This window comes from Ranitomeya variabilis, chromosome 1 (genome assembly GCF_051348905.1).
Source record: "Ranitomeya variabilis isolate aRanVar5 chromosome 1, aRanVar5.hap1, whole genome shotgun sequence".
Lineage (NCBI taxonomy): Eukaryota > Metazoa > Chordata > Amphibia > Anura > Dendrobatidae > Ranitomeya > Ranitomeya variabilis.
The window spans coordinates 282,924,519-282,938,587 of record NC_135232.1 but is presented as its reverse complement, the minus strand read 5'-3'; the positions used below and the strand labels follow the sequence as shown (position 1 = coordinate 282,938,587).

At 43.0% G+C, this 14,069-nt stretch overlaps 1 protein-coding gene across 3 annotated transcripts in view; it reads right to left on the bottom strand.

The window, feature by feature from the left end:
- Positions 1–14,069, bottom strand: part of TTC28 (tetratricopeptide repeat domain 28) — an 806,054-nt gene that overhangs the window by 549,077 nt on the left and 242,908 nt on the right. The window contains exon 1 of one of the 3 annotated variants that reach the window (XM_077295135.1): positions 7,047–8,017. The exons of the other annotated variants lie outside the window; for them this stretch is intronic. Coding sequence (XP_077151250.1) covers positions 7,047–7,073 — 27 coding nt within the window. The 5' untranslated portion in view covers positions 7,074–8,017. Of the gene's footprint in view, positions 1–7,046; positions 8,018–14,069 lie in introns of those variants that run through there. 3 annotated transcript variants of the gene reach the window in all.

The window sequence follows — 14,069 nt, the reverse complement described above, 5'->3', positions numbered from 1 at the left end:
AACCTCAGCCTTTCTGCGGCAGCAGCAATAACACAGACACGTGGCACTTCACAATGATGAATATGCATGGATCAGGAAGTGATGGCAAAAAGCTCGGAAAAGACTTTGTCCTAGATAAAGCGTGGAGATGGGGACACTGCGGTCCTGGCCACGAGCACAGTCTGTCTAGAGAAGAACAGACATCTAGAAGATGATCCATCTGGAGAAGGGGAACAGAACATGGGAACCTGATAAATTACGTACATATACATTCACACGTTGCTGCAGTAACATGGTGATGTGTTACACGCAGATTGTACTCTTTCCAGATAATCCTTGAAGAATTCTGGGCAATTTGATGAAATCTGATACTTATACCAATCCCTATTGTATTATACTGCGGATATAAGCAAACAGCAAATCTGCTATGTGTGAACATACCCTTAAAGTTACCAATCTCTAATTTCGGGATACCAGAAAAAGCTCGTCCTGTGCACGCAAGACCCTAGAAGAAGACCATGTGTAGTATATGATATGAGATGGATGGAGAAGGGAGGACTGGAGGAAACAGTATTCCTACCTCCGAGTCCTACAGGTTATCTACATAACAACAAGCAGGGTCTTTCAGAAAGCACAATGGAAGAGCTTATGTAACAGCACAGACTACCGCATAGCTCCAGCTCTGTGCTGTAAGGGCAGGTTCACACAAGCGTATAAAAAATCGCTCAGAGTTTCATCCAGAAAAGTAGGACAAATTTTTTCTCACTTATCATCCGTGTGCTGCCCGTATGTAATCCATTTTACATTAATCATTTACAAACCTATTTACAGTTTTCTATGTTACACAACGGTAATGTATCTGTAAAAACTGGATGCTGGGTCTGGCACTCGATGTTTTTCACACTTCCATAGACTTCAATGGGTGAATCTCCTCCAAACTAGTGCACGCTGCCATTTTTTCACATACAGATTCAGTGAGTGAAAAAAAATTGCCCATCTGCACTGCCCCATTGGATAACATTGTTCCAAGAGCGGTTCTTTTTTTCACAGTCAGCACTCGGACCGAAAATACAGTGGTGTGAACGAGGCCTAATATGGAGTTCTTGTACTGACAATAAGAAGTTCTGAAGTTCCTGCTATATTCTCTCCCGTTATGGGTTATTTAACTAGCTGTCATTCAGGGCTTCTTCATCTTCATTACCGGCTGCAGTCAGACACAAAGCCTCCGTTGTGAGGGATCTCTATAAACAGTTCTCTGCAGAAACAGCCTCAGCTTTAATAATGCACAAGTATTCACTCTATCTCACTGCTGAAACATGAGGATACATAAGCTCAGATCATTATACCATGAATATGTATGCATTTATGTCTGGCACGCCACAGCAGACAGACAATGTGTGGTGTGCACATGCAGGTGCAATGGAAGTTATACTACTGAGAATAACTGCCATATGTGCAACTAATCCAGAAAGTTGGATATCATTACAGTTTCTGCAGACAATAAGCCACAGGATACCACCAAGCCACCAAGTCACCTAAAACAATGGTATGTCCATGTGTATGAGGACACAGTAAATGTAACTATTGTGCTACAGCCCTGCTGGGTCAAGGCAGAAACCCAAGCTACTATCCATGCCAATGCTGATGTTTTACTAGCCCGATGATAGCTAATTGGCATTTGTGTATTTAAATTTTGGGTATTTTAGTTAATTGTTATGTATTTTAGTTATAGCAAGACAACCCTACGACTGACATCAGAAAAGAGGCAACAACTCATAAGTTTGACCTAATGGCTGCGTTCACATATGGCAGGCACAATGCAGACGAAATATACATAAGTGGGGTATCTGTGCGGTGGGTGTTTGGCGTCTATGGGTAAGACATGCTGTGATATATATGCACTATTTGCACTTTATTCCTGGATTCATGGGTACTTGGTATTTTTGCCACATGGCATATATCTTAGCACATTGGTTCCCATGATCCATGGTGTTTGTCCTGCCCATCTATATTGGGGTTATATGTGGCTACTCTCTCTTTTTCTATATATGTATGTAATATTGTGTCATCCAGCTTACAACATATGGTTGCTGGATATATACTTTATATATTGCTGAGTGCCTCCCCTTATACTGATTGCCTACCCATGCCAGTTTGCATCATCATTTACTAGACCCATCCAGTAACTCTTTTTGTATTGTATTTTACTGTATGCACTATTTTGTTTAGTTTGTATTTTGTAGTATTAATAAAAGTTATTTTGATGGTTATTTGCTTGACAGTAGTGATTTATTTTTTTCTAAATATACTATCTTCTGTTATACTTTGGGATTCAAAAGCTCTAGGTTTTCTTATGTATATTTTATAATTGTATTGAGTTTTTCCTTTGAAATATGGTCATTCTATATTATCGGTTCTGGTATGCTATTACAATGCAGACGAAGACTGAGGTAGTCCTGTATCTTTGCAGTCTTGTCATATCTCCCCTGTAGGATCACTAGACCCCAGTAGGATCACTAGACCCCAGTAGGATCACTAGACCCCTGTAGGATCACTAGACCCCTGTAGGATCACTAGACACTGTAGGATCACTAGACCCTGTAGGATCACTAGACCCTGTAGGATCACTAGACTCCATTAGGATCACTAGACCCCAGTAGGATCACTAGACCCCTGTAGGATCACTAGACTCCTGTAGGATCACTAGACCCCCTGTAGGATCACTAGACCCCAGTAGGATCACTAGACCCCTGTAGGATCACTAGACCCCTGTAGGATCACTAGACTCCTGTAGGATCACTAGACCCCCTGTAGGATCACTAGATTGTGCAGGTGAAATGGACGTTTTCTTGAACAATCTGGAAGCCATTCCGATGAGCTGAGCAGTTTTAGAGGTGAAACAGTGGTTTCCCTGCAAAATTAAGTTACTGTGCAGAGAAGTAGTGAGAAGACCACAGCGACACAGGGCTGATGCATTTTTTTGCCGCAGAGTGGCTGCTGTGTGTGAACACAACCTAAAGCTGCATTTACATAAAAAGATAATTGTAAACGAGCGTTCTCAAGAATGCGCTTTTCATGAGAATCATTCAGAATAAACAAGCTGCCGATCGCTTGATGAAGAACGAGCAAAATGATCAGTCATCGGGTTAAATGATCTTTTGGGAAGTGCAAAAGAACATTGTTCTCTGTGGTGCATAGTCCTTTGTAACCAGGACTCACACTGCCGAGAACAATGGTAGCCTATGTGCAGTGACTGATCTATTACAGGACACTCAGTGCTCATCGATTACTGAGGTATGCCTGTGTAACCAGGACTCACACTGCCGAGAACAATGGTAGCCTATGTACAGTGACTGGTCTATTACAGGAAGCTCAGTGCTCATTATTTATTGAGGTATGCCTGTGTAACCAGGACTCACACTGCCAAGAACAATGGTAGCCTATGTGCAGTGACTGGTCTATTACAGGACACAGTGCTCATCGATTACTGAGGTATGCCTGCGTAACCAGGACTCACACTGCCAAGAACAATGGTAGCCTATGTGCAGTGACTGGTCTATTACAGGACGCTCAGTGCTCATTATTTATTGAGGTATGCCTGTGTAACCAGGACTCGCACTGCCGAGAACAATGGTAGCCTATGTGCAGTGACTGGTCTATTACAGGACACTCAGTGCTCATCGATTACTGAGGTATGCCTGTGTAACCAGGACTCACACTGCTGAGAACAATGGTAGCCTATGTGCAGTGACTGGTCTATTACAGGACGCTCAGTGCTCATTATTTATTGAGGTATGCCTGTGTAACCAGGACTCGCACTGCCGAGAACAATGGTAGCCTATGTGCAGTGACTGGTCAATTACAGGACACTCAGTGCTCATCGATTACTGAGGTCTGCCTGTGTAACCAGGACTCACACTGCCAAGAACAATGGTAGCCTATGTGCAGTGACTGGTCTATTACAGGACACTCAGTGCTCATCGATTACTGAGGTATGCCTGTGTAACCAGGACTCACACTGCTGAGAACAATGGTAGCCTATGTGCAGTGACTGGTCTATTACAGGACGCTCAGTGCTCATTATTTATTGAGGTATGCCTGTGTAACCAGGACTCGCACTGCCGAGAACAATGGTAGCCTATGTGCAGTGACTGGTCTATTACAGGACACTCAGTGCTCATCGATTACTGAGGTATGCCTGTGTAACCAGGACTCACACTGCTGAGAACAATGGTAGCCTATGTGCAGTGACTGGTCTATTACAGGAAGCTCAGTGCTCATTATTTATTGAGGTATGCCTGTGTAACCAGGACTCACACTGCCAAGAACAATGGTAGCCTATGTGCAGTGACTGGTCTATTACAGGACACAGTGCTCATCGATTACTGAGGTATGCCTGCGTAACCAGGACTCACACTGCCAAGAACAATGGTAGCCTATGTGCAGTGACTGGTCTATTACAGGACACTCAGTGCTCATCGATTACTGAGGTATGCCTGTGTAACCAGGACTCACACTGCTGAGAACAATGGTAGCCTATGTGCAGTGACTGGTCTATTACAGGACGCTCAGTGCTCATTATTTATTGAGGTATGCCTGTGTAACCAGGACTCGCACTGCCGAGAACAATGGTAGCCTATGTGCAGTGACTGGTCAATTACAGGACACTCAGTGCTCATCGATTACTGAGGTCTGCCTGTGTAACCAGGACTCGCGCTGCCGAGAACAATGGTAGCCTATGTGCAGTGACTGGTCTATTACAGGACACTCAGTGCTCATCGATTACTGAGGTCTGACTGTGTAACCAGGACTCGCGCTGCCGAGAACAGTGGTAGCCTATGTGCAGTGACTGGTCTATTACAGGACACTCAGTGCTCATCGATTACTGAGGTTTGCCTTGGATCACTATTGAGATTTGGGGTCCCTGAGTCCCCTGTATGAATGTAGTAGTAGTGTCTATGCAGGACAAATGCACTATTCACTGGATATGAGACTAATGGAGATAGCAGAGCGCTGTACTGGGGACTAATGGAGATAGCAGAGCGCTGTACTGGGGACTAATGGAGATAGCAGAGCGCTGTACTGGGGACTAATGGAGATAGCAGAGCGCTGTACTGGGGACTAATGGAGATAGCAGAGCGCTGTACTGGGCAATTTCTGTTAGGTCCATAGAAGTAAATGGAGAAGTAGTCAGGCATGGGAGCCCCATTCTTAGTAAGGATCCTACCAGCTGAACCCACAGTTATCAGACAAGGATATCTATAGACTATAGATGACAAATGTGATGACAGGAAATTAAGAAGTTGGCTACATACATACACTGTAGCAAATATTCCAAATTTCTTGAAGTAGTCAAGAAACCACTCTGGATAAGAAAAATCCACTTAATTCTTTGTAACACTTATTACAAAATGTTATAAACTAAACCCAAGGTATTGTCATAGACACACATGAAAATGGTAATGCAGAATACAAAAATAATGCAACTTTATTGTACAACAGCAAGTAAACTTTGTTGTTGTACCTGAAAGAAAGCTCTTATCCCCAGAAACCCCGCTAACTAGATGGAGATAGTGGTAGTCATGTATCTACCATGGGATACAATGGAGCTGTTGGAAATATAATAGTATACACGGAGCCTCATTCATTCCTTACATACAGAATTACTAATTCATAAGGCAATTAAGAATGGTTGTACTGCATTACTGAAAAATATGCAAATGTCATTTGAAATACCATTCATCAGACACAAAAGGTAATAGTGTAGGACGGTTGTAATCATAGGACACCTTTCACAATGAAGAGTAGCAACAAGCTACAGAGTGGACTATCAGGTGATAAACCACGGCAGTGAAAGCTCCGTCTCTTTCTTCTTAGAATCCCTAATTAACACAGAAGAGGACAATACGTGATAGACTTTTCCTAACCCTTGAACAGAAAATGACTCTAATTAATATTATTTTTTCCGAGCAGATTTTCCGGAGGAGAATGAACGGGCCTCCTGAGGTCGGGGGGCTTTATTGCAAAATGCTGTTCTGCAGTACACCTCGAGTCAGCAGTATGAGCCAAGGGCTATTCCATCATTTACAAGCTGTATTTGTGGTCAGCCTGGATATACTATATCTTTCCACTGTAGAAAAGACCATTTCTAAAGAACAAGGGCCGCTGATTGGTTTTGCATCGCTCACATAGCGGGTTTCAAAGTATCATAACACGGCATACGCTTAACAAAGTACGAATCTTTCAAGCAGACATTTAACCTTTTTTCCAGCGCTGCTATGTAAGCCAAAAGTGTTAGTCATGCTACTATTTGCTTTAGATCTATTAAGAAAACATATGTTCCATTGTTACATCTGCTGCTCGCCCCCCAGTGGGCCCCGAGAGAAACTCTCCAAGAAAGAGACACATTAACTGCTTCAGCTCTCGCCTTTCAAAGAGTTAATAAACACTTTAGCACTGGGTCACTGTGTCTTTGCCCTAATGTATAGAGCCGTTGAAATAAATCAGTATACACAAGAGCAATTGTTTCACAAAAGTCATCAGGATTACTGCACAATGGGAAGGGTCTCCACATTGCATAAGACACAGTGGGGTCTCAAGAAAGCAGCGCTGTTCTCGCTGAGATGCGTAAGCAAATAACAGGGTAAGGTATCATTTCCCGTCCGGTGGACAGAAAAAGGGATTTTGCCCCTGCTGTACAATGATACTGATTGAGTCTCTCTCGAAGTTTTCTCTTCTGTAATTTACAGTGACAAAGAAGAATCCAATGCCAGGAAGAATGACATGTAATCCGTCCCTGATTAGGTCTCCTTACTGCGAGATCCCTTTTGTAGAAACAGCAGTTGGACGCCCCTTCCCAACCCCTGAGCATTACATGGATTACACCGATATTACGCTGAAAATTCCACCAGCACAGATTTCAATTGCCCTGCCAACGCGCATAATACCAGCGGCGACATGAAAAATGCAGAAAAGTTAACTGTGGGGCTCAGTGCTGCAATGGAAGAATTAGTAATGAATATGTGACAAGTATCTAGAACTGAACAGTCTTCATTCCGTCTCCTTACCTTCTTCCTGGGCTGCCATTTCATCATATTTGGACGGAAAAAGGTTGAGCATCAAGAGATGTGAGAGATACTTGTAAACGTGGGAATTGTACAGCTGCTGATAGTCATGCTTCCTGCCCCTTTAAATATGTTGCATATTCACTTTTTTTTGGAACATAATCCCGAGAAAAAATAAAGTGTCGGAAAACAGATTTTGATTTCGGCTCCGTGTTACCAAATCCAACAAGAAAAAAAAATATGTAAAAAAAGATAATAAATAAAATGAAATGGAAATAAAATGTCAGCAAAATCCGTTATCAGGAGTAAAAGAATTTGGAGTGAGATTGAAAATCCAATGCATCATTGAGTGATGAAAAATGTACAGAAGAATGTGTCGGAAAAGGTTTTTTTCTTTCAAGCTCAGATTTAGTCAATTCTCTTTTGTGGTAAATGGTCACATCTGCAATCCGAGATGTGGAAGTGTCCTGTCCGCTCACGCCGCACGGCACAGATCGGATTTTGTCATGGTGCGAATACCTTTCGGCTTTCTCGCCCTTAAAATCCACTATCCTCTGCAGCTACAGGCGGAGGTTGCCAGCCGTCTCCTTGCATCTTTCCCCCAAAAAAAGTACATTCCAGGATACAGTTCCATAAGAGGAAAAGAAAATCTGGCTCCGCTGACGGCTTCAATTTGTAGAATGTTTCAGGAAAGGTTCTGCGTGAACAATTCACGCGCCTTAAGACATTGAAAACAGAAACAAAAACAAATCCACCAAAAAAAACCAGGGAATTTTACTTGGGAAATGCTGGAAGGAAATCCTGCAACAGCAACAAAATGTACTCCTCTACACTAATGACTTCCTTCCCTTCTAGTATATGCAGAGCCCGCACTGTTCTGTGCAAGGCATTGCCGCAGCCTGCAGGGTCTTACTGCTAGTCGGATCAGCCACCACCATGTACAATATCTGCTTTCATTTACCCTGTGATCCCACTGTGCAGAAGCGTACAGATCTGCAGTAGGAAATGTCTGCATTATCAAAGCAAATAAACACCTCTTATCCACGAAAATGAGGCTACGCTAGCATGATGCAAGAACGATAAGCAAGTCTTCATGTGAGCGCACTAATATTCCTATTACTGCTGACTAATCATCTTATCCAGGGAGAGGTAGAAGCATGTCGAACAAAGATACGTGCTACAAGGCACTTTTACCACTGGATGTGTAGGGCTACGTTCACATCTCCGTTAGAAGACTTCATTGCAGATTCTTTCGAGTTGTGTGTTGCATGCCGGATGTGATGAAAACCCGATGTTCCCTATTAGAGTCAATAAGGTTCGTCAGGTGCCGCTGGTGTCCGTCAAGTGACAGATCCGGCACTGCCGTCATTTACAGAAATTTACTATGAAGATATTTAAAAAAAATACCTTAAACCCAAATTTGAAAAAGATACAAATTTGCTTGTTAGGAACCACCTATTAATTGTCAAGTAAAACAATAATATTTTATTGTAGAAGGCATATTCTACATAGTAACAGAAGGATTGACATTCACAAACAGGAGCTGATATTGGGGGACAGCTGGGTGCTGCAGCACCGGATCAAGTGAGCGGGGATCCTACTGTGACACAGGAGCCATGAGCGCAGGTCATAACGAATACAAAAAGCACACACACAGGACCTTTATATACAGGTGCTTCTCACAAAATTACTTTTATTTCAGTTCTTCAATGCAAAAAGTGAAACTCATATATTATATAGTCATTACACACAGAGTGATCTATTTCAAGTGTTTATTTCTGTTAATGTCGATGATTATGGCTTACAGCCAATGAAAGCCCAGAAGTCATTATCTCAGTAAATTAGAATACTTTCTAACATCAGCTTGAAAAATGATTTTAAAATCTTAAATGTTGGCCTACTGAAATGTATTTTCAGTAAATGCACTCAATACTTGGTCGGGGCTCCTGTTGCATCAGTTACTGCATCAATGTGTGGTGTGGCATGGAGACGATCAGCCTGCGACACTGCTGAGGTGTTATGGAAGCCCAGGTTGCCTTGATAACAGCCTTCTGCTCGTCTGCATTGCTGGGTCTGGTATCTCATCTTCCTCTTTACAATACCCTATAGATTTTCTATGGCGTTAAGGTCAGGCGAGTTTGCTGTCCAATCAAGTACAGAGATACTGTTGTTTTTAAACCAGGTACTGGCACTTTTGGTAGTGTGGACAGGTGCCAAGTCCTACTGGAGAATGAAATTTCCATCTCCGAAAAAGCTTGTCGGTAGAGGGAAGCATGAAGTGTTCTAAAATTTCCTGGAAGATGGCTGCGCTGACTTTGGTCTTGATAAAACACAGTGGACCTACACCAGCAGATGACGTTGCTCCCCAAACCATCACTGATTGTGGAAACTTCACACTAGACCTCAAGCAGCTTGGATTGTGCCTCTCCACCCTTCCTCCAGACTCTGGGACCTTGATTTCCAAATGAAATGCAAAATTTACTTTCATCTGAAACAACACCTTGGACCACTGAGCAACAGTCCAGTTCTTTTTCTCCTTGGCCCAGGTAAGAAGCTTCTGGTGTTGTCTATTGGTCATGAATGGCTTGACACAAGGAATGCAACACTTGTAGCCCATGTCCTGGATACATCTGTGTGTGGTGGCTCTTAAAGCAATGACTCCAGCTGTAGTCCACTCCTTGTGAATCTCCCCAAAATTTTTGAATGGCCTTTTCTTAACAATCCTTTCAAGGCTGCGGTTATCTTGGTTGCTTCTGCACCTTTTTCTACCACACTTTTACTTTCACTCAACTTTCCATTAATATGCTTGGATACAGCACTCTGTGAACAGCCAGCTTCTTTAGCAATGACCTTTTGTGGCTTACCCTCCTTGTGGAGTGTGTCAATGACTGCCTTCTGGACATCTGTCAAGTCAGCAGTCTTCCCCATGATTGTGGAGCCTACTGAAACAGACTAAGGTACATTTTTAAATGCTTAGGAAGACTTTGCAGGTGCTCTTTGTTAATTATTCTAATTTACGGACATAATGACTTTTGCGCTATCATTGTCTGTAAGCCATAATCATCAACATTAACAGAAATAAACACTTGAAATAGATTACTCTGTTTGTAATGACTCTATATAATTTATGAGTTTCACTTTTTGTATTGAAGAACTGAAATAAATTAACTTTTTGATGATATTCTAATTTTGTGAGAAGCACTTGTATATCTACTGAGATACTGTGTCAATGAAAGAAAGCATTGCCATCTTTACATGATGAGTAGCGAAAGCATTGAGTTTCACCTGCAACCTAAATGGAGCATCCAATGCATCTTAATTCCAGGCACATGCAAAGGTCTCACAACCAGGATCTTTGACATGTAGCAAGCAATTTTCTGACATGTCTCTACTTCACTAACTGAGAATTGACTTCCTAACCTTTATTAAAGGGCTTGGTGTTTAGGCCCCTATACACATTAGATAAAAGTCAGCGGCTGCTCACCCAACAGTTATCTACGATATTTCCAGTTGATCACTGATTGCAGGAAATCTGCTACTATAAACGTTTAGTGAATAGCAAATTTTTGCCAGAGGATACTGTAGTGGTGACATCTCAGACAGAGCGTGCTCAACAATCTCTACAGTGCTCCCGTAGAAATAAATGGAGAATGTCGAGTGTTGTGAAATTGGATTTTGGGCTCCCCCGGTGGCCACTGGTGGAATTGAACTGGTGTGCATCATCCTCTCTGTTCACCTGTTTCCATCAGAATGTGGGAGTCGCTATTTAGCCTTGCTCCTCTGTCACTTCCATGCCGGTCAACATTGTAATCAGAAGCCTTTCTGTGCATGTTCCTGCTGCTAGACAACTCCCAGCTAAGTTGGACTTAGTCCTTGTTTGTTTTTGCATTTTGTTCCAGTTCACAGCTGTAGTTTCGTTTCTGTGTCTGGAAAGCTCTTGTGATCTGAAATTGCCACTCTGATGTTATGAGTTAATACTAGAGTCTTAAAGTAATTTCAGGATGGTATTTTGATAGGGTTTTCAGCTGACCATGAAAGTGCCCTTTCTGTCTTCCTGCTATCTAGTAAGCGGACCTCAATTTTGCTAAACCTATTTTCATACTACGTTTGTCATTTCATCTAAAATCACCGCCAATATTTGTGGGGGCCTCTGTCTGCCTTTCGGGGAAATTTCTCTAGAGGTGAGCCAGGACTATATTTTCCTCTGCCAGGATTAGTTAGTCCTCCGGCCGGCGCTGGGCGTCTAGGGATAAAACGCAGGCTACGCTACCCGGCTACTGTTAGTTGTGCGGCAGGTTTAGTTCATGGTCAGTTTAGTTTCCATCCTTCCAAGAGCTAGTTCGTATGTTTGCTGGGCTATGTTCTCTTGCCATTGAGAACCATAACAGTTTGACCGGCCCTAAAAGGGTTAAATTAATTGACAGAGAAAGGAGAGAAAAGAGAAGTCTGCTGAAGATTTTTTTTTTTTTTTTTCAGTTCTGAGTGTGCTTGTAATTGAATCTCTTGCAAGTCTGCCTATATTGCAGCCTTTCTCTCTCTCTCTCCTTCTAATCCTGGAATGGCTCTGTGTTCACCTGTTTAAAATGGATATTCAGAGTTTAGCTGCAGGTTTGAATAATCTCACCACGAAAGTTCAAAACTTACAAGATTTTGTTGTTCATGTTCCTATATCTGAACCTAGAATTCCTTTGCCTGAATTTTTCTCGGGGAATAGATCTTGCTTTCAAAATTTCAAAAATAATTGCAAGTTGTTTTTGTCCCTGAAATCTCGCTCTGCTGGAGATCCTGCTCAGCAGGTCAGGATTGTGATTTCTTTGCTCCGGGGCGACCCTCAGGATTGGGCTTTTGCATTGGCTCCAGGGGATCCTGCGTTGCTCAATGTGGATGCGTTTTTTCTGGCCTTGGGGTTGCTTTATGAGGAACCTCAGTTAGAACTTCAGGCGGAAAAGGCCTTGATGTCCCTATCTCAGGGGCAAGACGAAGCTGAAATATACTGCCAGAAATTCCGTAAATGGGCTGTGCTTACTCAGTGGAATGAGTGCGCCCTGGCGGCGAATTTCAGAGAGGGTCTCTCTGATGCCATTAAGGATGTTATGGTGGGGTTCCCTGTGCCTGCGGGTCTGAATGAGTCCATGACAATGGCTATCCAGATCGATAGGCGTCTGCGGGAGCGCAAACCTGTGCACCATTTGGCGGTGTCTACTGAGAAGACGCCAGAGAATATGCAATGTGATAGAATTCTGTCCAGAAGTGAACGGCAGAATTTTAGACGAAAAAATGGGTTGTGCTTCTATTGCGGTGATTCAACTCATGTTATATCAGCATGCTCTAAGCGTACTAAGAAGCTTGATAAGTCTGTTTCAATTGGCACTTTACAGTCTAAGTTTATTCTATCTGTGACCCTGATTTGTTCTTTATCATCTATTACCGCGGATGCCTATGTCGACTCTGGCGCCGCTTTGAGTCTTATGGATTGGTCCTTTGCCAAACGCTGTGGGTATGATTTGGAGCCTCTTGAAACTCCTATACCCCTGAAGGGGATTGACTCCACCCCATTGGCTAGCAATAAACCACAATACTGGACACAAGTAACTATGCGGATTAATCCGGATCACCAGGAGATTATTCGCTTTCTTGTGCTGTATAACCTACATGATGTGTTGGTGCTTGGATTGCCATGGCTGCAATCTCATAACCCAGTCCTTGACTGGAAAGCTATGTCTGTGTTAAGCTGGGGATGTAAGGGGACGCATGGGGACGTACCTGTGGTTTCCATTTTATCATCTATTCCCTCTGAGATTCCTGAATTCTTGACTGAATATCGTGACGTTTTTGAAGAACCTAAGCTTGGTTCATTACCTCCGCACCGGGAGTGCGATTGTGCCATAGATTTGATTCCGGGTAGTAAATACCCTAAGGGTCGTTTATTTAATCTGTCTGTGCCTGAACATGCTGCTATGCGAGAATATATAAAGGAGTCCTTGGAAAAGGGACATATTCGTCCTTCGTCATCTCCCTTAGGAGCCGGTTTTTTCTTTGTGGCTAAGAAAGATGGCTCTTTGAGGCCGTGCATTGATTATCGGCTTTTGAATAAAATCACGGTTAAATATCAATATCCGTTGCCACTGCTGACTGATTTGTTTGCTCGCATAAAGGGGGCCAAGTGGTTCTCTAAGATAGATCTTCGTGGGGCGTATAATTTGGTGCGAATTAAGCAGGGGGATGAGTGGAAAACCGCATTTAATACGCCCGAGGGCCACTTTGAGTATTTGGTGATGCCTTTTGGTCTTTCAAATGCCCCTTCAGTCTTTCAGTCCTTAATGCATGACATTTTCCGTGATTATTTGGATAAATTTATGATTGTGTATCTGGATGATATTTTGATTTTTTCGGATGACTGGGACTCTCATGTCCAGCAGGTCAGGAGGGTTTTTCAGGTTTTGCGGTCTAATTCCTTGTGTGTGAAGGGTTCTAAGTGCGTTTTTGGGGTTCAAAAGATTTCCTTTTTGGGATATATTTTTTCCCCCTCTTCCATCGAGATGGATCCTGTCAAGGTTCAGGCTATTTGTGATTGGACGCAACCCTCTTCTCTTAAGAGTCTTCAGAAATTTTTGGGCTTTGCTAACTTTTATCGTCGATTTATTGCTGGTTTTTCTGATGTTGTTAAACCATTGACTGATTTGACTAAGAAGGGTGCTGATGTTGCTGATTGGTCCCCTGCTGCTGTGGAGGCCTTTCGGGAGCTTAAGCGCCGCTTTTCTTCCGCCCCTGTGTTGCGTCAGCCTGATGTTGCTCTTCCTTTTCAGGTTGAGGTCGACGCTTCTGAAATCGGAGCTGGGGCGGTTTTGTCGCAGAGAAGTTCCGATTGCTCCGTGATGAGACCTTGTGCTTTTTTCTCGCGTAAATTTTCGCCCGCCGAGCGGAATTATGATGTTGGGAATCGGGAGCTTTTGGCCATGAAGTGGGCTTTTGAGGAGTGGCGTCATTGGCTTGAGGGGGCTAGACATCAGGTGGTGGTATTGACTG